The sequence below is a fragment of the Danio rerio genome, chromosome 14 (genome assembly GCF_049306965.1).
Source record: "Danio rerio strain Tuebingen ecotype United States chromosome 14, GRCz12tu, whole genome shotgun sequence".
In the NCBI taxonomy this organism is placed as follows: domain Eukaryota; kingdom Metazoa; phylum Chordata; class Actinopteri; order Cypriniformes; family Danionidae; genus Danio; species Danio rerio.
In genome coordinates this window covers 13,095,635-13,122,291 of record NC_133189.1, presented here as the reverse complement: position 1 = coordinate 13,122,291, position 26,657 = coordinate 13,095,635, and the positions used below count along the sequence as shown (strand labels likewise).

Here is a 26,657-nt window from a genome sequence, read left to right as displayed (position 1 = left end):
ACCCCTAAATTTACCAGATAAGCATAGTGTTATCCTTCCTTCAGGAAAAGATGGAACATAGGCTGTCATCCTTTCACAATAAAGGTTTACTTGGCTGCCAACTACACTCATCATGATGCGATGGATGGCAACACGCTCGGGAAGCATGATCTAGTCATCGATTCCGCAGAGGCGCGGCGATTAAAGTCTCCCGCCCCCCTCTCATGCCTTATTGGGAGATCCATTCGAGCCACTCGATTCTGTATCTTTGAAAATTCTGTCTATAAAGACAGCTTTGCTGATCGCACTGGCATCGTTTAAGAGGGGATGTGGAGGCATTTCCAGTCAGCGAATCATGCCTGGAATCATGCCCAGCTATGTGCTCAAGATTTCTACCACCCCATTTAGAGATCAGTTGGTAAACCTGCAGGCACTGCCTTTAGAGGAGACAGACCCAGTCCATTCACTGCTTTGTTTCATTCGAGATTTGCGCCTTTAAATGGAGCGAACGCAAAACCTAAGATTCAGTGAACAGCTCTTTATCTGTTATGGTGGCCAGCAGAAGGGAAGTGTCGTATCAAAACAGAGGTTGGCCCACTGGATAGTTGATGCCATCGCCCTCGCCTATCAATGCCAGGGTGAGCTGTATCCCCTGAGTCTGAGAGCACACTGTACTAGAAGTGTCACCTTCTCTTGGGTGTTGGCACACAGTACTCTTTCACAGATATCTGTAAAGCTGTAGGCTGGGCGACACCTAACACATTCGTGAGATTATTAGATAACCCCGGTCAATTGGGAAGAAATTAATCTCGTTTCAAAAAATGCTTAGTACACCATGCTCCCTAACCCAGAGATGTGTGCACCTATTTTGTTCTGCTAGCAAGTTTCCCACTTGGTGAACCTTAGAGAATTCCTCTGAGGCCCCGAGCATCCAACTCAGTGGAGGAGTCGAGTGCTTGGCTCAGTGTGTTGTCTGGTATGTCCATTTTGGTCTACTCACATGCTGAGATTTGGTGCCAGCTATGTTATTCCAGCCACAGAGGGTTCCCCCTGACCTGAGCTAGTCTTATGTTCTACTGGCATCCAGTCTCCCCTCTTAGGTAGCAGGTGGTCTCTGCAGCGTCCTCACCCATCAAGGACTGGCAAAATAAAACAAGCTAGGTAAAAGCAAATTTCGACATCTCAATCTTATTACAAATCTCAAATTTGTTTATGCTGAATGCTTTCTTATTCAGCGTCATAAAAAGTACACATTTTCCTGTATGTGAAGTATTACTAAAAGCATTACTCCTCACTAGAGGCAATCCTAGTCTCTCCGGAACTCTAAGCAATGTTGACAGTAAATTGAAGAGTGAGGGAAGAGTGGCAATTAAGTAAGCAGAGACTGGGGGTCGGGGGTGGATTGGGTGGTAGTATGGGTGTTTGTTGGTCTGTAAGTCGAGAGCAGAGAATAGGGGGTGGTTGTTGATCTGTTAGTGACGTGCCAGGTGGGTACTGGGGTGAATGTAATTATATATTTTATTTAAATTTCTTTAAATACAACATCAGTCACACAAGTTTATGTGTAAATAATGGGAACCTTAATTACTAAGTAGCTTAGTTTAAGCTATGAGAGAATTCATTCCTTTAAAATCTCCTACATTGCTGTATTGTCCTTCAACATCCAACTTCTATATTAAGCTGCTTTGACACAATCTGCATTGTAAAAGTGCTGTAGAAATAAAAAGGAATTGCTGGTAAAGTAATTAGCCTTTCAGCCAAACCAGTATTTCTGTGGTGGTCTTATTAATTTTTCAAAATACCTCAACTCATTGAGAGTGTCATAGAGAAAATGAAAGTACACACATGCTGTAATAAAAAAACCTACTTGTAATAAATGTTTTATAAATTTATTTTATAAATAGATATTTTTTTATAGCTGTAATACACTTATTAAGACTGTGTTGTCTTTTTTAATTATCCTATAGCATTTTTAAATATTTGTATTATATAATTTTTGGTTCATAAATTGTATATAAAATAAACACCTCACTTTAGTTTGCAAGTCAACAAGTTTAACTCTAGGAGACTTGTAAAATAAAAAGTATTGAGTTTGTCATTTTGACTTACAATTAATAACATTTATAACATTGCAGACATTGTACTTGAACAACATGCAACGTTTATGGTTCCTGGTAAACATAAAGTGAATAAGTACAACAATTGTGTCAGCATATTACTCATCTTATACGAAAGATAAATATATAATATTGGCTACGAGGATTGTCTTGTTGAATGCCAGATATATGTGATAGGATGGACTTACATACTAACTTTACATAGATTGGATTAAATACAACACCCAATGGGATGACAGTGTTTCCAACCCAGGCTCATTGTGAAAACGTAGTCCCGCGGATATTTCTGGAGACCGCGGAATACGTCCCGGCGGGTATGTACGGCTGCAGTTTTTGTTTTTGCGAATCCGCGAGAGGCCGCTGTTGTGCGCTTTTTCGCACCTCAGACGCCTCTCGTGAGTGCGGTTCGCGCCCGCGCTGTTCTTGCGTGAACCCACCAGAGGCCGCTGTCCAACTGACCGGATGATTGACTGCGCGACCGGCCAATCGGCTGACCCGCCCTCCTCCTTCCCTCAACCCAACCAATTTTACCGATTGACCCGCCCGCCCGCTCACTTCCCTAAACCCGAGCAACAGTTTACAAAAGCCGTCCAAAAAAGTAAAAGCCAGTTTTTGGATTTCACCGCGTTCTCTCCCTGTCACGAAACTCGTTCACTTAATTTTTGGGACTCTGTTTTTAGTCTTACCTGATTGCTGGAACCGCTCTTCCCCGAACTCCGTGGTAGACTCCTCTCTGCATCTCGAGCCTGCCGACGTACACTGTGAGCTGAGTGGACAAACGGGTTGCAGCGGGGAAGCCCTTCACAAGGAGGTAAGGCAAGCACGAAAGGGACCAGCGTCACACCGCCCCGCAGCGTTCGCTTGAAAAAAATAAACGCAGCCGTACGTACCCCCCAGGACGTATTCCACTGTCTCCAGAAACGTCCGCGGAACTACGTTTTCAGAATGAGCTTGGGTTGAGTGTTTCTTGGTCATATGGATGCCTTTGATGAATTCCTTAAACAGTGGACTAAGGTCTGAACAATTTGTTTCTGCTAAAGACATTGCAAATCACAAATGAATCAGTGTGTTGGTGAGTACATTGGGCTCATCTACAAATGGACTGCTGCAGAGCTTAATCACCCCAGAGGTGCTGGGTGCAAAAGTATATAATGCCATTGTGACTATTCTGGGGGAAAACACTTTTCACCAAAACTGATCATGATTGCAGAGAGATTTAACCGTTTCATTATCACAGTCAGCACAACACAGAAACAGCAGCACAGTTTGTTGTTACAGTCCTAAAAAAAAGCAGAGTGAACACAGAATTTAGACTACATTTTTTTTAAGGTGCATTGCATGATCGTTTTGTGTGTGGGCTAAAAACTGTCCATACAGAAATGGCTGCTCTGATGTTCCAAACGGCAGTGGAGATTGCTGTATCCATGGAAACAGCTGTGAGAGAATCACATCAGTTAAGTGGCTCTGTGAAAGTGAATGCACAATCCCTACAAGAGAAAGGGAAAAGGAAGTGCTACCATTGTAGTACAAACCACAATAAAAAGACTGATTTTAAAAAGCAACAGTGCCACAACTGTGAAGAATAGTGCCATTTTCCAGAGTACACAGCATTTAAGGGAAACATAAGACTGAACACAGAAAAGTATATTGTTAGAAATCTGTTCTACTTTAAAAGAAACTGCACCAGATGAAAGTGCTTAGCAGGGGTCAACATTTTACTAAATTAGACCTTTCAAACTGATACCAAGTTGAGTTGCTAAGGTCTAATTTAAAATTTTAGGGGCTCTATTTTAACAATCTAAGCCTAAAGTCTAAAGCACATGGTGCAAAAGCAGTGTCTGAATCCACTTTTGCTATTTTAGGGATGGAAGAATGCGTTTTGTAACCTGCCGTATGGTCTATAAGGGTTGTGCTTATTCTCTTAATTAGTTATGGGTGTGTTTTAAGCATAACATGCATTAAACCATTTAGAGGCTCATCTTCCATTCCTTTTAAAAATCAGTTGCACCATGCCATGGCACATTTGCTATTTGCATGACAGAATTTGTAAGTGGGAAAACTGAAGAAAAGTGTTTAACAGACTATCTGCAAAAGGATAAAGAATGAGCTATTCAGCCTCTTTATTTCTCTTTACTCTACTAATACTCTTTTTCTTGTGAAGTAAGAACAAAACCGTGTTGTGCATACTCCACTGAAAAAATTCATTAACCTACATATTTAGTTTCATAATATTGTTTGTTAAGCACAAAGATTTTTTTCAAAATTATTTCTAAATTCAGTTCTAATTTCCAGCAAATTATAAGTGATCAATAAAAACAATGTGTGGTCAAAATTATATTCAAAACACCTTCTATTCTGATATGGTGACGCAAGCGTTTTCTGACAGGTGGACAAATTTAAACTTTTTTATTAAGTCTAAACTTTAAACTTTTCAAAAACTTTTTAACAAATATAAATGTGCAAATAATAAATACTACAACTGAAAATAATAAATTATACAATTTGCTAATAAAATTTCACAATGTTTAAAAAAGTGTCATAAATAAAATGACTACAACGGAAGCATATTCCATACGGTGGCCGGGTGTATGATATGGCCCTAGGTCCACAGGTCACCTCAAAATTGGATATATATATATATATATATATATATATATATATATATATATATATATATATATATATATATATATATATATATATATATATATATATATATATATATTTGTTTCCCCGTTTTCTGTTTAACAGAGAGCAGATTTTTAACACATTTAACACATTTCTAACACATTTCCAAACATATTAGTTTTAATAACTCATTTCTAATAACTGATTTATTTTATTTTTGCCAAGATGAAAGTAAATAATATTTTACTAGATGTTTTTCAAGACACTTCTATACAGCTTAAAGTGACATTTAAAGGCTTAACTAGGATAATTAGGCTAACTAGGTAGGTTATGGTAACTATCAAAAAACATTTACCTAAAGGGGCTAATAATTTTGTTCTTAAAATGGTGTTTGAAAAATTAAAACTACTTTTATTCTAGTTAAAATAAAACAAATAAGACTTTCTCAAGAAGAAAAAATATTATCAGACATACTGTGAGAATTTCCTTGCTCTGTTAAACATCATTTGGAAAGTATTTTAAGAAAGAGAAAACAATTCAAAGGAGGGGGGGGCTAATAATTCTGACTTCAACTGTTTGTGTGTGTGTATAGCTGTAGCTGCCTATATTTAAAGATATATGAAGCCTATATTTTTAATTCCATAGGTTAAAAAAATAAGTGACATGACCGTCATTTATGTCATTTGTATAGCCTCTATTGCTATATTCCGAATGTCAATATAGGATGTAACTATAATTAGTTTTATATGTTTTCTGCATACTCTTTTTAAATAAATGTATAACTGAAATAACAAAAATGGGCATGCATGAAAGAAACTAACAAATATAGAAAATACACATAAATTAAATTACTGAACAAAAAAATGATAATGGAATTTAAATAAAATGTTATATGTTTGAAGGAATGTTTCAGATATGTTTGATAGGGATCAAATAACACAAACATGCATAAAAATCATTCATGTAATGGGCAATTCAAATTGATCGCCATATACTTTAACCTTAAGTTTTTTCTATCTATTATATGTCCCAGTCTGCATGTAGGTGCTTAATACATTCTGGTAACACTTTGTAATAATTATATACTATAAATCATTAATTAAGCATTGGCAAATAGTTAATTTATCATTTGTTAAACATTAACTTTATGTTATAAGACATTAGTAAGTCGTTTATAAACATAGCTTTATTCTTAAAAGCACATTTATAATGTGTTTTATGATTGTACTTTTATACTTTGTTACTGATGAATTTAGTATTGCATTACAAACCATTTGTGTTTAATAGTAGTTTGTGGTTTATAAGATTATTCAGAACGAGTTGATTAATAAACTATTTAAATCAGTTATTATTTAGGCATATAGTAATGGTTACTATGTGTAATACATACTTTATTAACACGTTTATGCAGTTTTGTGACCTAGTCTTTAGGTCTCATATAAAATTGTGTTATTTTTCACTTTCTCTACAATGTAATATAAGGCTGCTTGTGTTTTTTCTCTCCTTGTCTTTCTTTTACAGAGATCAAAAATAGCAGTGTATGAAAAAATGTGGTCATACATGAAATCGGCTGAGCCATCTGTCTTTGCCAAGACCACACCGGACGGCGTGGCACGGGTACGAAAGTCGAAGGGAAAGTTCGCATTTCTTCTTGAATCCACCATGAATGAATACATTGAGCAGAGGAAGCCCTGCGACACGATGAAAGTGGGCGGCAATCTGGACTCTAAGGGCTATGGTGTGGCGACCCCCAAAGGCTCAGCATTAAGGTGGGTGGAATAATATAACAATATTGTCCATGTTGTTATAGTATTCCACCTACCCTGATGTCCTGTGTTGTCATTTCCTCCCCTCCTCCCCTTCCCAAACCCCCTTTATTAAGAAAAGAGGTAAAGGTATTATGCATTTTGAATGATATTTGATGCTTTCACAATGATGCTTTTGATCAGTTTTTTCTTCTTTAAATGTTTGTCTTCTTTTCCATTTTCTCAAACAGATTTTTATCATTTCGAGACTTAGTCAGTGGTTAATTTAAGCAGTCATTTCACATTTGTGTGTGCGAGTGTGTGCGTGTGTGTGCGCGTGCGTGTATGTGTGTCCCTTCTCGTCTTTTTTGTCCTTCGATCTTTCTCTTGCTGTCTCATGTGGCTGTCCTTCCTGACAGTTGTGTTGTCACTTTTAATTTAACAGTTCAACGGTTTTTCAATTTAGCTTGTAAAAGCTGTGCTGTCACTTGTGACGAATGTTAATTGCATGGTGTTTGTTGTTGTTACTTTTCTTCTCAATGACAATGTCCCCATCCCGCACACTTCAGTTTAAAACAATGTAACCCTCCATGCCACCTTGAATATTTAACACTTTCTTTGCTCTGATCTTCTTTTACTTTCATATTCGTGAAATTCTTAACCAAATTGTTTCAGCCATTATAAATGCTGCTATAATTGACTCCTAGTAGTAGTAGCTGACCATATTCAATAATGTTACCATTACTACTACTATGCTAATGCAGTAGATTGCTCACAGACCTGTGCATTTTCTTACAAGTTATGTTTTATTGTTTCAAGAAATGCTGTTAACCTGGCAGTTTTAAAACTGAATGAGCAAGGCCTGTTGGACAAATTGAAAAACAAATGGTGGTACGACAAGGGAGAGTGCGGCAGCGGGGGAGGTGACTCCAAGGTCAGCCTCAATGTCACCGAAATCGGGTACCATAGTACAGAGTAATCGGCAAGCCTGTTATTCCTGAACTGAGCCAAACCAAACCCAAAGAAAAATGCATCCTCTCAGTGACCCTTTATTACTGTGCCATCTGAGAGTGAAATGAGAACCCTGACTTGGCTAATGGAGGAGAGAATATGACCAGTAAGATTTTGTCCTACTGAGGAGGAGTCACTTTTCACAAAAGGTTGCTTCAGTGAAGCTTTCACCACAGATGTAAGCAATGCTGTCAGTGTTGTTTTATTATCGTCCAGAGCTGCGTTGGCGATATTAGTGCTGAGATAGGTGAATACATCTACCTAGCAGAGAGTAAAGAGAGATTAGAAAAATTGCCTTCTCGGTTTGCTTCTGCTAGGCAGATGTACACAAACAGCAATAGACTTAATATTTTAGAACATCAGCTATAATGTTTGACAGAACTAACAGACAGCATTAGTTTGAATAGAATTATGACTGGTAAGAAAAAACACTGACATAATGTGATCTGAAGAATACATACTGTACACGGGAAATCCCATTTCTACATCTCTTCAGAATTCAATATCTTTGTTTAATCCTGCCTGAGTATGAGATCAGGTGGAGCCATTCTTCTAGTTGTTTGTTTTGAGAATAACAGTTGAAATTGGGACACACAATGAGATCTTTTTTAAAAAGTATGCAAGTAAAAGTATATTGTTACAAGTCTATCTTAAAGATTTCAAAGAATGAACATCTTAAATATCTAGGCACAGCTGATTAATAGGACTTAATGGAAATGACATACTGTGAGCCTCACACTCCATTATTTCCATGTTCTCATGTAAATCCTGTGAGTGCAAAACATGGTAAAAAAACAGGGCAATCAGAACAAAAACAAGGACGATCCACATTAATATACACACTCAAAGCAGTCATTGTGAGATAACGATAATTATAATTTTTTCATTAATTTTTAAGTTAATCTAAATGTGTTTCATACTTACTATGGATGAAGGACTGAAAACAGGAGCAGCTTTTTGAAACAGGCAGCAATGCATGATCTTATCTCTTCAACGCTATTCGGAAGGCAAAATGTGGGATTATGGATTATAACTTTTTCAGTGGCACCCCAAAGAGGCCTTTTGTTAGTTTAGCATGTACATTTTGAATGTATGTAATGTGGCATCAGACAAGTATACCATACCTAATATAAGTGTTTAATGTACATTAATGGATATGTTTTTGCAGGGGTAGATATTAATTCCTGCCTCAGTTTTGAAATATGTTATATTGTATGTAAAAACTGCTCCATTTCTTTAGTATAATTATAATTTAGCCTATATTTCATCTAAAACACTTCTCAGAGGGAAACTAGGTTATTCTGGTGACACAAATATCACTTACACCTTCTAGCTTAACTTCTTTACCAATTCAGTTGAAAAAATGGTCATTTATTTAGGTATCTACTCAATTTGTTAAAATATTTTTTGACAACTGAAATTCGATTATTCTGCATGTGTGTAATTCGGAGTACATCACATTGTGTTTGTGTATGTCAAAGTGTCAGACACTGATATAAGATACTAGAGAGTAAAAGTATAGCTCATTAATATTCACAACCCTTCCAAACATTTAATTATAATGTTCAATTCTTCTTTATTTCTATAGCACTTTTTACAATGTAGATTGTGTCATAGCAGCTTAACATAGGTGAAGTTCTAGTAAGTTGCTTCAGTCCATGTTTCACGGTTGAAATTCAGTTTAGTTCAATTCAATGTAATAGTGTAAATGTCACTGCTGAAAGCTGAAACATGGTCAAAACCTATCACATCATATTAGGTCAAATGACTAAAGTTGTAATTGAACATGTAAAACCCTTTCTGAACATTTTTGCACTTACCTACGCCATATGCCTTCTTTGTAGATATCAGAAAACAGTATACTACATTGTATCAATGCATTCTAGAGCACGTTTAAAGGAGAACAAGGAATGTAGTTCATGTAGTAAATGCAATGTAATGCCAAAATTTATTCAACAAAAATAATTAATAGTAGTAAGATTTTATTTTGAGAAATATCTTGCACTCTAATTTAATATATCAGTGTACATTTGCATAACATTTATATTTGCCATTAGAAATGTACCTGTTTTTAAAAGCTAGAAAGGTTGTTTAATATTTGCGTTTTTTTCAATTGATTTAAAGTCAACGTAAAAAGCCATTCAAATCCATTTCCTAATGTGAAATCTCTGGTTATAGTTATACCAGCCTGATCTCACTAGGAAACGTAAGTATTTTACGTTTTGTCAGTTTAGTGGCTAATTCGTACGAATCCGTATGAGTTCATACGAAAATGTACGATTTTAAAAAGGAGGTGTGGCACCCAGCCTCACCTCTAACCCCAATCATCATTGGGTAATGAGCAAATCATAATAAATTGTATGAATTTGATTATACGAATTCATACCATTTAGCCACTAAATCAAAAAGTTACAAATTGCTGTGAGATTGTGTTGGTTGTACATATTAAAAAATGTATCGATGTCCCAAATGGGCCCAATCGCAATTCTAGCCCTTAGCCCTTCCCTTTACCCCTAGCCCTCATTTTGCTAGTTTGCTAGTTGCGTGAAGGGGTGTCCCAATTCTCTTTAGCTTGAAGGCGTAGGGCTAAGGGGTGGGGGTAGACCAAAGGCAATGACCTTTTTACAGTGTCTGCTATAATGTTAATGTTGTTTTTCATGTGTTTACATAGATGAATATGGCCACGGTGTAAATGCACAAGACAATTATAATCCTATTGCCACATTAGATCATTATGATAGCATAATATATGCCTTCAGGGATTTCCTGAAGATAAATACCAAAAAAACAATGCAACTGGAATCACTACAGCAGTCATGGTCATCTGGGGTCCGTTCTTCGTACCTCGCTTAAATGATCTAAGATGATTTGGCAGATCCTGGATCTTTTAATCTTGATAACTGATCTCTCGCTAATTTGGTTCTCCAAACAAGTTCACGAATCAGATTAGAATATCTGGATGAACTGATCTGAGATCGCTGCGTTTGTTGTTAAGGACAGATCTATCGATCCTAGAAATCATGATCAGCAATGCAACGATTGGCTGACTGCACAGCAGCGTAATGACATCATCTGATTAATATTCAATTATCCATGTGAGCAAAATTACATCAAATTAGCAGTAAACGGCTTGTTAAATATGACACGCAGTAACTTCACAATTGTTGTGAGCTGCAGGCTTTACACTTTCATTTGTCAAGACAAGAGTATTCATCATGTATTTCAATGCAAATCAATGTATTTAGTTCTTCATTTAGAAAAGATTTTCTTTATTATAGTAACCGTTTTTTAATCGGTGTAAAGAATAACTGGTTGTTTCCAAAAGCATTTTGATATTGGTAAAGGCGTCTGCAACTTTTGTGAAGCATCACTGGCATATTAACTGTCAAAACATGTTTATGACTGCATAAATGTATTATTGCTTTTAAAAAAAGTCACATATTGTGCTTTTCTATTATACACAATTTGTACTAAAGCGATCTAAAAAGTTCATATCAATAAGTTTTTTCTTTGCACCACCAGGTGGCAGTCTTTGTATTTTCATTTTGAGGGTGCAGATTGCATACGTTTTATTAATATGTATAACTTTATTTATTTTATTAATGACTATAACTTTTATATATATAGTTAAAAAATATTTACTATTTTCCCAAGTGTATATAACTTTTACTGTAAGGAAATATCAGAACTCGGTACATACTTTCTGTATTATCTTTGCTTGAACTGAGCCGATCTAATCCTGTTTATATGATTTGAACCTGCTCCCGATCAGGTTTGACCTAGCAGATCTGTTGCCATGACAACAACTCTCGGATCAGCTTTGAAGAACGAAACGATCCTGGATCGTGTCAAATCGTCAATATCCAAATCCAGCTAACTGAGTAATCCACGTACGAAGAACAGACCCCTGACCTCATATAAAGCATGATATCGCGATGACATATGACGACCTGTGCAGGTGCTGTAGTGGTATTCCAATTCTTAGGGGTAAATTTTGAAGCCCTTCCACTTCACATTCTATTTCAAGGGCCAAGAGGAAGGGATACAAAATTAGAATCGGGATTGGGCCTTGGTATTGATAAACACTACTTTCCATTATTAATTGAATAAAAATGATTGATTTATGTCAATACATGGCCATTATTAACTCATACAAGAATGAACAATATATGAGACACATATATTTAAATACCTGTTTGAAATACAAAATACTGTAGCCTAACTACATCTGTTTTTTTTTATTTTCTTTAAAAAGAATAATAAATTGTGTCAGCCAATCACTTAATTAGGCTTTTTCAGTATCAAGTATTGTAATTCAGTTCCACAAAACCTAACTTGCACAAGCTGAAGGAGAAAACAGCTCTTTCTATATCTGGGGCCAAGCCAGTTCTCTTAATGTGCAAAGTATTCACACTTTGTAGGCCCCAAACCATCAGTGGTCCTCCTTGCTATCAAAGAAAATCTAATGACAAGATCTGTGCAAGATAATTAATTTTTTTTCTTCTAGCATTTGAGAAAACACTATAAAAAGGTTATGACAACTGCCACATTCCATTCCTTTCCTTTAAAGATATGCACCCTCACCCGTTTTATGTAGCTAACCTCGAAATTTATCAAATCGTGTATCGATTACATGACTACCGTTCCCCAAGCAGCCTCAGACTCTAATAAGATTTGATAGGAGTGTGAATGAAAATTTGGGGATTTAGGTACTGAAAGGGATGAATACATAACTTTTTAAAAAATATGCATGTTGGCGTGTTTCTTTTTTTTTAAAACAGTTTATCAATTTTGTCTTGAACGAGCTTAAACAGTTACAAAAGTACTCTTTCTTTGATTCTTTAGGGTCTCACTAGCTATGTTTCCATCCAAAACTGTGAATTCATGTGCAGAACTTGATTAATGCATAAAATACATGCAATTAAAGCAGCATATCCATCCAACAGGTCAAAGTGAACACAATCGTCACTTCCTGATTATCTGGCACCAAATATCAACAGATTATCAATCAGGTTGTGCTTAATCGTCTTCCACGTATATAATCTACACGTATAATTAATCTAATCATTTAAATAACCTTAAAAGAGAATATAAAATTAATTTAAAGGTGACCTCAACAGAATCATGTCTTTAGAACCGAACAAGTGATTCCTTCGAGGCTTGTTTGAACAACAGTAACAGTTGACAAAAATTTATATTGCTATACAAAATATAGTTAAAAATCAAAATAATTTAAGCAGGGCAACACATTTAAGGCAGTAGATTCATAAATATGTATGAATGTCAAAAATAATTGACTGCTTTAAAATAAACGAACACAAACACATTCATACAGGCTGTAGAGTTTGAGAGAGTGAAATGATGTAAACATTTTTTTTGAAAAACCTAATCAAGCAAACAACAATAATTAATTCAAGGTTACATATTATTTACACCAGTTCAGTATTAATTTAGAGGTGTTACTTGCATTCATTCTGTAGTGTGGAGAACTCAGCACTGTTGATCTGGCTCCCTATGTGGGCTCATTGGTGGTTAGTTCGTCATTGTTGGGAATTCTCATGAGACTTGGAGAGGAGTCTTTAGGTTCACAATTGAGGCAGCAAAAGACTGCCTCTAACTTCTGGTTTCATAGCACAGTAATCTTCACTAGACTATTGACTGAGAGAAGAAGAGAAAAGAAAAGTAAAGCAGATGTGATGTTTAATGCTGTCCTGTTATCCCATCTTAGTCTGCATCTGCTTGCTTTCCCTTGTCCTCCTGTGTCCATGGAACTGCTGGGCTGGACCTAAAGAGCTGAATCTGTCTTGAGCTGAAACGAACTGACTGACGGACTGAACTCTTGCTACTGGGCCACCTGGGTGATTTTTTGGCCATTTGGTGCTCCAGCTCCCTTAATAGAAATGGACCAAAGAGGTATTGTCCTTGGATTGTGGGGGTGTGACTTTTTACAATATGGCACTTAACAGTATACGGAGCCTGAAATATCTGCCAGAAGGCAGAACAGGAAGCAGTCTGTGAGCAAAGTAAGAAGTCCTTAAGAAAACTGCATTTTAAGCGCAGACAGTGTTTCTTCTGGATGTCCTCAATGGCTGGAAGTGGAGTCCCTTTGATGTGTTGGTCAGTTTTCACCACTCGCAGTGCCTTACGCTCAGCAACAGAACAGCTTCCATACCAGACTGTGACGCAGTTGGCCAAGATGCTCTCTATTGTACAGTGACAGAAGCTCACCAAGACATCTGAGCACAGCTGGTCTTTCTTAAGTTGCTTTAAGAAAAAAAAAAAAAAAAAAAAAAAAAAGGCGCTGGTGAGCCTTCATGACCAGACTGGAGGTTTTGGAGGTCCAGGACAGATCCTTTGAGATGTGGGTCCCCAGGAACTCAATGGCCATAACATTGATGTGAATTGGATCATGTGAGCCTACTCGTCCCTTCCTGAAGTTCACAATGAGCTCCTTGGTCTTAATAGTGTTGAGGAGCAGATTATTGCCTGTGCACTAAGTGGGCAGATACTGTATCTCCTTCCTGGAGACAGTTTCATTATACAGTCCGATCACTGTAGTGTCATCTGCAAATTTGATGCTTGTGTGGGATCCATTTAGGGGCCTGCAGTCATGGGTAAAGGGAGTTGAGGAAGGAGCTTAGCACACAGCCCTGTGGTACACCAGTGTTGAGTGTGACGGTGGTGGAGCAGATGCGGCCTGATCTAACATTCTGAGGACTGTTGGTCAAAGTCCAGAACCCAGTTGCAGAGAGTGGTATTAATATTCTCTTAGTTTGGTCTCTAAATTTAAAAATTTACTTAGAGGGTAAAACAGTGTTGAATGCTGAGCAGAAGTCAACAAACAGCAATCGTGCATAAATGTTTTTATTGTCCAAGTGTGTGAGTACAGAGTCCAGTGCTATGGAGACTGCATCTTATGTGCTCCAGTTGCCACGGTAGGCAAACTGGTGTGGATCCAGTGTAGATGGGAGAGAGTCTTTCAGATGTGCCAGGACCAATCGCTTGAAGCACTTTTTAATGATGGGTGTGAGTGCTAGAGGGCGATTGTCATTTATGTTAGGCCTGAGTGTTTAGGCACTGGCACATTTAGGATGGTTTTAAAGCATGTTGGCACCACTGCTAGGTTAAGGGACAGGTTGAAAATGTTTGTGAATGCCCCAGCGAGCTGTTCTGCACATGCTTTGAGGATGTGCCCAGGGATACTGTCTGGTCCAGCAGCCTAGCACACAATGATCTGTCTGAGGAGGTGAGTGTGATAAGTGAGTGGACAGTTGAGGGAGTGATCCTGGTGTTGGTTTCTTTATTATCACTTTCAAAGTGGACATAAAAGTAATTTAGCTCTTTCAGGAAGGAGACATTTCTGGCTGGGTTTGTAGTTGCTAATGGCCTGGATGCCCTGCCACATGCAGCGAGGATCAGAGTTGGAAAAGTACTCCTCTAACCTTAGCTTGTAACAGTGCTTGATGCCCCTTTTCAGATTAGCCCTGGAAGTGCAGTAGGCCTGTGCATCCCCTGATCTGAAGGTAGTGTTGCATGCCTTCAGCAGGAGGCACACCTCCTTGTTTATCAATGGCTTTTGATTTGGATATGTGTTGGTCAGCTTCAGGGTTGTAATACTTTCTATGGCGGTGGTGATGTATTCCAGAACTGAGGAAGTGTAACTAATTATGTCTATGTAAGGGCCATAGTTGGCCTGGGAAGCGAATATACTCCAGTCTGTATGTTGGAACCTGTCCTGCAGTGTGGAGTCTACCCTTCGCTGTCCATACTTAGATGGTTCTCACTGATGGCTTCACACGGTTGATGAGGAGTGAGTACTTGAAGGTGAGAAACAAAGAAAGGTGATCTGATTGACCCAAGTGGGAGAGGGGGATCACAGCATAGGCTTCAGCCATGTTTGCTTATATATGGTCCAAAGTTTTGTTTCTACTTTTGTGACAGAAATCGTTTTGATGAATTTTGGGAAGCACTGTCTTTTAGTTTGAGTGATGGTTGTGTGGTATCCTGCTGTTTAACCATGTTTCTGTGAAGGTCATGACATTACAGTTCCATGGTCTTTTGTTGGGGTTTATGCACAGCCGAATCTCATCCATTTTGTTCACCAGCGACCGTACATTGGCGAGAAAGATGCTGGGTAAAGAGAGCTGGTGTGGTTTTAGCTTAGCTCTTAAGCCAGGTTTATACTTCTGCGTCAAGTGACCAGCGTAACCAACCGCGCATGCAACGCACGTAGCTGTGCATTCATACTTCTGCGCGCTGTCTCTGTTGGTGTGCATTAACACTTCCAAAACGCTAGTGGGCAGTGAGGTGTTAATGTGTCTGTGTCGAGTTTCTTCGCCTGTGTTTTGTTCTTTCTGAACGCTTCCGGGATGTACAAGTAGCTCAAACTCGCTCTTTTTGGGGCAGGAACTGGCGGACGTGCAACAACTTTAACTATGAGGTAAACACAAAACAAAACTTTCCATCCGGAGCTCCTTTGCGGGACTCCACATTGTAAACAATCGCTCCATTGGGCTCGCGCCGCTTGTGTGGCTCTCGGTCCTGCCCAGACTTGTCAGTGATACCAAGTCGACCAATCACAGAGCTTGCGCTATGTGTCGTTGCGACGTGTAGTTAAATTTTTTGAGAGGTGCACATCAGCGACGCCGATGGCCCGGCGTAGGGCTATGCATCAGCGCCGTAGCATTCACGTGTGCTTGACGCAGAAGTATAAATCAGCCTTTTGCCTGCCGTGCATTGCTCATCTTTGTTTATGGTCTTGACGCCACCTTTGAGAACTTCCGCCTGGCCGGGTAGGGTGCTTAGCCTTAGGTGTTTTGGTGATCTCAGGGATAGGTCTAATATTGTTGATAAAACTGTCAGGGATGCACAAACCAATATTTAAAATCTCCTGTTGGTTGTACGATGTTAAAGCACTGCTGTTCTGCATCAATGCATTGTTCAAAATATAGTTTCAGGAGCTGTGTAGTAAAACTAAAACCAAGTCCACTATTATTGTTTTTATGATGATCTGTTCATTTTTAATACATGTATTTCAGGGAAAATTTTGTTCTGTCTATCATCAACGCTTGTGTTGCATATCTGCAGTGTTTTACAGATAACAATTTGTTCTGGTGTTAACTTGGATGTTGAGTGGGTTGTTGTGTTCCTTAAATAGAATTAGAATCTTTATTGTCAATGTACAAAAAAGAGCTTCCTACTTGTCTAAAACGACAATAGGAAAAAATAGAAGACAACAACAATGGTAATAATAATGGAAATTGTGCATAAAAAGTGCCAAGTGCATTTTTGTAGCTTTCCAATAAATAAATAAATGTTGGCCAAAACAGCATACCATTTAATGTTAATTATTTTTTTATTATTGAAAAAGCCCTATGATATGTACTATTTCTCAGTCTGTTTGTTATGGCATTTATTGTCCTGTACCACCTCCCTGAAGGTAACAGTTGAAACAAGTAATGTTGAATGGGATGAGTCCTTCAGGATGCTGCGGGCTTTGCTGTGGCACTTGGTCTTGAGCAGCTCCTCTATGGTGATAATTTTCTGTGCTGTGTTAATGACTCTTTGGAAAGCAGCTTTTTCCTGCTCAGTGCAGCTGGCATACTACACTGGGATGCAGTACATCCGTACACTTCAATGGTGCATCTGTAAAAAAGCACTAGCAGTTCTTTGACTAAGATGTTGTTTTTTAGTACCCTCTGGAAATGAAGTTGATGCTGTGCCTTTTTGACCAGTGCTTTGGTGTTAGTTTTCCATGAAATATTGTGTTCCAGATGCAGGCCCACATACTTGAATTCAGTGACATTCTCCACTCAGTCCCCATTGATATAAATGGACAGAGTGTCTGGTCTGTTCCTCCTGAAGTCTATAGAATATAATCAAGACGAGCCGACGTGCTAGGTTGAGGCAGGCAATAAAAATGGCCAATCAGAGATTAATAAAATTTTTTTAACTGGATCTTCTAAGTAAACCAGTCAAACCAGTTTATCAAATGAAACTGAATCATTTCAAGCGCATTACGTCTCCAGTAAGATCTTATCCAAAAAAAAAATTTAACATGCCTGATAAACTATTTAACTCAAAATAAACAAATTTCCTGAATTATTAAGTTACTGGAATAGTACACTGAGATCATATTTGAGAAGCAGTGAACTGATAATACTGTGCATTCATGATTCAGCAAGTAGTGAAACGAATACAAGCAGTAGACTACATGACAGCACATTACCATTTGAAGTAACTATGTAAAACAGTATTTGGGTGATGATGACCTCTGCTGGTGGTTGAGGGTAATTGCTGGGACAAAGCTAATGACAGTGAGTCCTGTGGCCAGTGGCCAGCAGAGGGGATTTTGGCTGTATTTTGTCCATATCAGAAAACAACTCCAGTCATTCTGATTGCTGCCACAGTCTGTGTGAAGGAAACTAGTTATTTCTTGGTTGAGGCTTGGCTGTAGGTGGTAACCTGAAGTGAGACTGATGTTTATGTTGAGATTTTTTAAGAATGTTGTCTATGCTCTAGAAGTCAATTAAAGTCTTGTAGTAAATTGTATATTGAAAAAAAAAATGCAATCAGGGAATCCATAGAAGCAAAACACATTGTTACATAAGTGAACTTCAACTGTTTCCAGTGCTGAATGGAGTTTGTGGGATGGGTATTACTCTATATATTACTCTATCTATATATCACTCTATAAAGTAATACTGGTATTACTCTATATTATACTATATATACTCAGATTCTTTGGAGAATCTGTCAGTCATGGTGAGGATGTTGGTGTTTCCCTGGGATGATGGGAATTCTGTGATAAAGTCATAGCTATATGGGATAAAAGGACAGTCTGGGGAAATGGTTGTAATGTGGTTGTAATAAGAGTGCATCTCCTTTGGTGTTTTTTGACCTGGGGCGATAGGTGACAGAGGACTTGAAGAAGTGCGGTTAAGTGTCTTAGCTGTACAAATATATTGTAGGCGCTTGTGATTGGTGGTGACTGTGAGTTCATGTTTCGCTCCCTCTAGCCAATGCCTCCATTGCTCCAAAGCTGCCTTCATGGCAATTTTTTTCATCCTTAATGACCCCTAAGGCACTGATTATGTAGAAAAAGTATAATCCAGGAAAGAGATTGATGTCTGATGAAACACACTTTTCAAACTTGGCACATAGCTTGTGGTCAATTAGTTTAGCAATACTGCTTGGATATGATTATGCGTTCATCTAGGAAGTTGGAGAATATCAGGATTTAATAGATGTAGATGATAACCCAGGGGCACCGCTAGGGGTGTGAAAGGATTATTCTAAGAGCTCACACCGTCTTGGTGCCCCTAGAGATACCATTAGGGGCCAAACAAAATCCCCCAACCATAACCCCACCCTCTCCCCACGCTCTACACTTACAACTGCGGCAACCACCATACCATCTGTTGTCATAGAGCCAGTGCCATCCAGCATTGCCCCTATGATTATCTATTGTAACATGTCTCTGAAAACTCTGATAATTTATAAAAGCTTGGAATACAGATAGACTGTTTTCTAGTCAGAAGGGTATCACATAGTGCTCGGTGCAGGCTGTCTTCCATTCATCTCCTTCTCAGATTTTGACAAGGTTATGGGCTCTTTGAAGATCTAGCGTGTAGAAGAACTTTTGGATTTTAATTTGTTCCAGAGCTACTGGATCACAAGGCAGAGAATGGTGCTATTTATTAGTTATTTCATTCAAACTTCTGTAGTCAAGACATGAGCATGAGCCTTATCCTTTTTGTCCACAAAGAAAAAGCCAGTGGAAGCAGACCATGTGGATTGGCATAAAAATCCTTTTTCTAACTGATCCTTAATGAAGTCTTTCATGGCTACAGATTCAGGTTGGAACAATGGAAAAATCAGTAATTTCTCATTGCCTAGGCGAATGAATAATTCCATGAACTGGCCCAATGACATTGCTTTATCTTAAAATGTGAGCTCAGCTTGTATAGAGCTGTTTAAACTATGGCTGTAGATTACCTTTGATTTATTATCCAGCCATTATGTTTGAGCAGCCAGAGTGCGGAAGTGGATAGCATATTCAACTGCAGTGAGGAATCCTTTTCTTTCTTCAGGGTGATCAACATGGTGCAAAAGCATTTTAGAAAGACATCAAATAAGTGAAAAGAGAAAGTATTGGTTTGCCAGATAGCTGTGGCTCAGTTCAGAGCCTTTTCATTAAGTAGGGAACATACAAATGCCATCTTGCTATCTTCTGTGGGATGCATGTGGGGCTGTTTTGCAACAAACAGAGAACATTGCAGAAGGAATCCTTTAGATTTAGCAGGTTTTCCATCAAACTAATCTTGGAGGGCCAGGTGAGGATTAGTGATTGAGGACTGAAGGGGGAGTATTGGAAATATGATAGCATTAAGAGGTGGGAGAGAAGTGATTTTGAGGCCTTGTAGTGTTTTCTGGTGAGTGATATGAGTCATTAAAGTTGTAGCTGTTGCGTTATCAGAACACGTGCTTGAGCTGAAAGTTCCATTGAGAGCTGCATGATGGCTGGCACCAAGCCGAGACCAAGCCTTCACTCTGGGCATGCAGCAGTCTAGACTGTAAAATTCTTTGAGACTTCTCCACACTGTAACTCTGATGTTTGAAAGACAATGAAGTGGACTCATCAGAGAACAATACATGTTTCACATTGTGCACAGCCCAATATTTTTTGCTGCTGGCACCATTGAAACTGACATTTGGCATAGCAACTAGTGATCAAAGGTTTGACTGTAGCAGCCTGTTCTTTGGGATGTGATGTGTTCTTCTCTGTGGTATGCTGATATTACTTTGATACTGTTGCTCTTGATGCATTACAAAAACTTGCTGTCTTGGTCACAAATGTGCCAGCGAGGCGTGCACCAACTCTTTTAAACTGTGTTATGTAACAGTAATATGAACTGTGGCATGTAATTGATTGTTATTGTTTTCTTTTCTTTTTTTTCTTACAGACATAAAATCATTTAGTTGTGTTTGGGAGGAACTTTTTAAACATAACACATTTGTAAACTATTAAGTAATTCCCATTAAAATACTAAGTTAGCTTCTCCTTGCCAGTCATATTATTAGAACAGTGCTTTACAAAATAACCAAGGTCCTTCAACAAAAAGCCCTTATTTTGTGAAAAACACAGGCATAAAAGTAAAGAACAATGATTCTTGCATGAATAATTATTACAACTCAAAATAGTTTTGAAAGTAATATCTGTCAAAATTAGAATGACTTCTTCACATTTGCACTCAAATGACATTACTAGGCTCTCACATTTTGTCTGATCTTGGCCCACACTTTTTCCAAACATTTACAAAGTTTGCTGACATGGGTTTCATAGCCACTTAGCTACAAAGAACTGCTTTAACCCATTTTGATGTGTGAAAGGGTGTTATCCTGCATGAAAAGTGCTGTCTGTATGGATTACCAACACAGGAAAGGAATGGTATGTTGCAGATGGATCTTTCCTTCAGAAGGATGTTACCCCCAAACCATGACACTTAATTGTCTACCTTTCTAACTTCTTTATGCACTTTAGGTTCAGTCTAAACAAAATGTTTCACATTGAACTCAAAAATAAACCCATAATAATATTCCTTTCATACTAAAATTAATGGTGGATCAGTAATAAAAGGTTATTATAGCTTTTTGACTCTTTCAACTGAAGAGAATTTTGGTCATTGCAGAGCAATCTTTAATTACAAATTCTCTTAAATGTTGAGGTTTTAGCTTTAGAATATATGTACATCATAAAATATGCTAGAGGTTTCAAGATATTGCAGCAGTTGCGTGTTATTTTTTATAGAAAGCAAATAAAAGAAATATTAAACAAAATAGTATAGTATGTTTAAATCAAAGTAGTATGCATAGTTTTATCTTCACACTGAAATACTTAAAGATATTTTTACACTTCAGTTAAAATGACTAAACTGAATATTTACTTCCATAGCCATTGTTTTTGCACTATTGTGCATCTATATTATATATATGCAACCAACTTCTGGCATCCAGAATCCAGTATATCAACTCATAATATATTACATCACACAGTACATAAGCAATGCTCAATTAGACCAAAAATTCTGACTTAAATTGTCTTGTGTAAAATAGACAATACTGGGACTTTCTGACGTTTCATACTTCCTGAAAGTGGGGCCTGTTCTAATTGTTACTGAGCAGTTTTTCAGTACAGTCTACAGCATTGTACCCCCTGTCTGTGGATGTTTTCATAACCACTTTTCCAGTTTTCTGTTTTTGCAGATTGCAGTGATTTGAAATTCCCATTTGTCATGTCTGGACCCAGCTGTACAAATAAAAACAGAACAAAAAGAGAGAAAACCAAGAGAATACCCACGTTATACCACCCGCAACAGTCTTCTTGAGCCACACAACACTTTCCCTTTTTGGCCCCAGCAACCTGGTTGTGGATGCTTTTCCAGCTCCGTTGCTTGAACACTCTGAGGACAATTACACTGTTACTCAATGTCTCTCTACCAGGCTAAAATGAATTTTAGGGGCACTGCGATAGTAAAAATGACTTTATCTAGAGAAGTGATGGCGCAGCTTTTTCTCGTGGTAAAAAAAAACTTAATTAAATTGAATAGTTGTTTAAAAGAATAACGTAGACAGATTAGCAAAAGTTTTAAAGTTAAAAATAACAGACTTTTCAGAATTTCTAATTCAAATGTGATGTTCAAAAATATGACTATTAGATGAAATTAGGGTTACTGATGATCTCAATACTTAATCATGGAGTAAGCTCTTGCATTTAAAAAAGATTGCAAAGGTCATTTTTGCTGTATAATTATCCACAACAAGGCTTATGAAAAAATGTCTACTTTGATTTCATGTTGACGTCAGGTTGTCAAAAGAAACATCAGGTAGCATTATTCTAAGTACTACTAAAATGGCTGCCAGGTCAAGTAGATCATTTACAGTAGTTACGGCTTTTTTAGCAACTATTCCGAATGTCCGAAGTACTCTAGGTACTCTGGTTTGATTAACTCCAGCACACTAGTACACACAACGTCTGATTCAGTAAATACATTCATTGTTTTGTGTACAGTCTTGTTTACCACCTTTGTATGTGTGTTTGCTTGTTTGGTTACTTTGTATTATTTGCTTATAATCAGTCCACAGTCTTAACGTCAACTCTCCTCAGCCTGTTCAAAATACTACTGGTAATTTTTCAATGGTCTGTCAGTCAGTCGAGGGTTCCAGTGGAGATCCATTTCTCAGATGATAAAATTAAGGAAGAAGCTTCCCTGCTTTTATAGCCTTGCAGACAATCTCTTCAGAAACCTGCCCGTTCTTTCCTTAACAGTGTATGCCGATTACTCAAAGCGATACGGGTAGGTCCTGGCACACTAGATTAGCCCTGGTGAATGGAAGGTACTAGTCAGAATGCCTGCCACATGTGTGTTGACAATGGCCAGGAGCCCTGCTTTATCGCTTTGTAAAGTATGAAGTAGTTAAGACTTGAATAACATAAAATAACATAATATAATGTTATTTATGTTATTTCCCACGTGAAGAACTCCTGTAAACCTTGCAGTATTGAAACTCAGTGAACAAGGCATCTTAGCCAAGCTGAAAAACAAATGGTGGTACGATAAGGGTGAATGTGGAACCAAGGACTCGGGAAGTAAGGTCAGTCGCTGCAGGTCTTTTGTACTGATTCAGAAAATTGCATTTTGACATATTGTTCATTTACAAAGGACAAAATGTTCTTGATTTAACACTGTGTAGATGTAATGATTTATGGCCACAGATAAGGAAACAATGGCGTGTGGTCTACAGTTTTCTTCCATCATATCAAATCATCAGGGTACTTTTAAGACTCTCTCTCTCTCTCTCTCTCTCTCTCTCTCTCTCTCTCTCTTTCTCTATCTATCTATCTATCTATCTATCTATCTATCTATCTATCTATCTATCTATCTATCTATCTATCTATATACACACACATAGAAACAAATGTAAAACTGATATTGAGGAACTGAAAAGGAAAATTGATAAAATGGTTTTGTATATTTTGTATATCAATAATCTTTATTGCATCTTTTATCAGTATCCATTATGCTGCAGTTTTTATTCACCAAACGTTTAATTTAATGATGTATATTTGTTGTTACTTATTTATTCCCTTAAAGGTCTGTTTAATTACTGAACCTTGTTGAACATTTCTTTTGTGATGAATAGTTCCACCATAACATTCTTTAGAGTGGTAAAGTTTGACCTGTGTTGTTTGTAACTGGGAGCTTTGTTATAACAGACAAAACTAAATGTAAAAAAAAAAAAAAACAATAATTAAAAGAGTAGCTTATGTAAAATAAATAAATAAATAGCAAACAATGTAATGCTTACGAACACATTTTAATTGACAAGTCTGGGGCAGGGGTAAACTGCAGCAGAATGATTCAAACAGATGTTAAATTCAGTACTCTGTTATAGAAAATATGTCAAAATATGAAGTTAAAAGTTGTAAAGGCAGTTGTTTAAAGAAAGGTTATTAAGTCAGAGGTCTGACCTGTATGTAACTGACCAGCTTCCTCAGATACATGAAGAAGCCAATGAGAAGATGAGGTTAGAGGAAGCATCTACATTCACCAGTTATGGTCCTAATTAATTCTATCTCTTTAACTTACATTTATCTAGAGCTTTAGGGCTAGATACAAATTTGGCTTAATTCCTTCGTCACATGAATCTAGATTCATCTGGAAGCAGTAGAAATTTATTTTTTATCCTTGTTAGATCTTGTTAACTGCTGTATTGTGTGTTTTGTCAAATTGTTACCACTGCAAGAAACGCTAACTATGTCCCTTGCTTCTCTTAGGACAAGACAAGTGCACTGAGCCTGAGCAATGTTGCTGGTGTCTTCTATATTCTGGTTGGTGGACTAGGGCTTGCTATGATGGTGGCATTGATAGAGTTCTGTTACAAGTCACGTGCAGAAGCTAAACGGCTGAAACTTGAAAAAAATGCCCAAAACTATAAGCCAGCACCACCAGCCAACACCCAAAACTTTGCCACATACAGAGAAGGCTACAACGTTTATGGAACAGAGAGTGTTAAAATCTAATGGTAATGTATTCATGATGGCTCTGCGTGTGTGTTCGTGTGTGAAGGCTGGACTTGTGAATTGTGCTTTTCTATGCAATATAATTCATTTCAAATTATTGAGTCAATAGAGTAGTGCAACAGTGTTATGTTTGAACAACAAGCAGTGGAATAATATTGGTCATATTTGTACTAGAAGTGACAGAAAGAAGTGTTTTTAAAATATAACAGTTGGCCTAGACATAAAAAAATTTATAAACAAATCCAAAACAGTGAAAGTGGTAAGATTTGTTTCTAGCGTTCATTTTATGTGTGTCTTTTCCAGATGGGCAGCATGGTGTTATGAAAAAGACAAAGATACCCTTCCAGAGACAGCTGGATCTTCATGAGGGGTCACTTACGCCCTACACTCTCTCCATGCACATCATTCTCCAGCATGCTAATCTGAGACTGCGACTGTCGCAAGATTTGGGAATAAATTGGAATTCTTCAGTGCCTTACAGAATATTCAGAGTATCACACTGATGCAAACTCATCACAGAAAATTTGCATCACTCCTGTCACACAAACCAACTGAATGACATCATCATATATATAAACACAAACACACATTATATATATATATATATATATATATATATATATATATATATATATATATATATATATATATATAATCCCTCCTGTGAATTTTTTTTGTTAAAATGTTTCCCAAATGTTGTTTAACAGAGCAACAAAGTATTACCTAACATATTTAATTTTTTCTCTAGAGTATTATTTATTTTATTTTGGCTAGAATAAAAAAAGTTTTATTTTTTAGGGTCAATAGTATTAGCCCTCTTAAGCAATATCTTTTTTTTCCACTTAACTACAAAACCACTGTAATACAATGACTTGCCTAATTGCCATAACTAGTCTTGTTAACCTAATTAACATAGTTCAGCCTTTAAATTGCATTTTAAGCTGAATACTATTATTTTGAAAACTATCTAGTAAAATATTATGTACTCTCATTATGGCAAAGATAAAAGTAATCAGTTATTAGAAATGAGTTATTAAAACTATTGTTTAGAAATATGTTGAAAAAAATCTCTGTTAAACAGAAGTTGAGAAAACATATAAATAAATTAAAATGTAACAGGAGGGCTAATAAATCATCAACTGTGTGTATATACACACTCACACACACACATACACACACAAACATACACAAAACAGACACTCTTTCATAAAAATGAGAAATAAAGCCATTACTTGCAATCTTAGCACTCCAATAGAGCTGATCGATTTCATAAAAGTTTCTGAGCCTGGTGAAATGCTTGTAATAATGTAAATTTGCGTTATCATTCCTTCAATAAGTGTATTAATTAGCAGATTATGGTTATTTCATTTCCAGAAAAATTGGATATGTTGCAGTTTATGGTGTGCATTTCTTTTGTCTGATATATATATTTCTCAGAACTTAAGCTGGAAGCTTAGAAGCTATAAGACCCCTAACAATTGTCTTTTCACATGTTAGCTTGAAAAAACAATCACACGCACACAGACACAATTTTATTAAATCACATTAGACTTGTATTTATGGATGTGAACTTCCAAGTTTTTGTAATTATCACAGCATACTATACATGGAACTTAAGCTGTAAAGCTATAAGGTCACACTAATGTAGATAAACCGCAGTCCACAAAAGGACATGGCTTTTTATGATGTAGGCTAGTATTTGATTACCTCACAGTTATATATAAGTCACACATGAAATCAAGCATTGACATTTAGTTTTATTTGATAAGTATTAGTGTTTGGTGAATTACTTAGACAAAAAGACTAGGATTAACATTTACTAGAGATTTATAAAAGGAGCTAACGGGAAGCTCAGCACATTTTGCTTGAGAGAAAGTAAACAAACTGTGACTCCATGGGACCGAGGATATCACTGATCTTGTGACTGTGGACAGATAGTTTTATAGTGAAATGCTTTTAAATGTAGAAAATCTAAATGAACCCTCTAGACAGGGTTTTTTAAAAAAAGACTGGATTCTCAAATTTTCTATCTGCATGCGAAACCTTGTGATTGCCAAGTAAAGCTCTGCAACTTCTATTAGATTTAGAGGGTGA

At 37.1% G+C, this 26,657-nt stretch overlaps 1 protein-coding gene across 7 annotated transcripts in view; it reads left to right on the top strand.

Annotated features, from left to right (window-relative positions):
• The window catches only part of gria3b (glutamate receptor, ionotropic, AMPA 3b), a 301,594-nt gene extending 275,934 nt beyond the window's left edge, over nt 1-25,660 (top strand). The window contains exons 13-17 of one of the 7 annotated variants that reach the window (XR_002459908.3): nt 6,246-6,493; nt 7,289-7,403; nt 23,020-23,134; nt 24,318-24,565; nt 24,867-25,217. Coding sequence is in view for 5 of the 7 variants with exons in the window: in XM_005157133.5 (XP_005157190.1) it covers nt 6,246-6,493; nt 23,020-23,134; nt 24,318-24,563 (609 nt within the window). In the remaining 2 variants the exon portion in view is untranslated. Of the gene's footprint in view, nt 1-6,245; nt 6,614-7,288; nt 7,404-23,019; nt 23,771-24,317; nt 24,566-24,866 lie in introns of those variants that run through there. The other 6 variants (XM_005157133.5, XM_005157132.5, XR_002459909.3 and 3 more) reach the window with 6 other exon arrangements.
• Nucleotides 25,661-26,657: the final 997 nt, after the last annotated feature.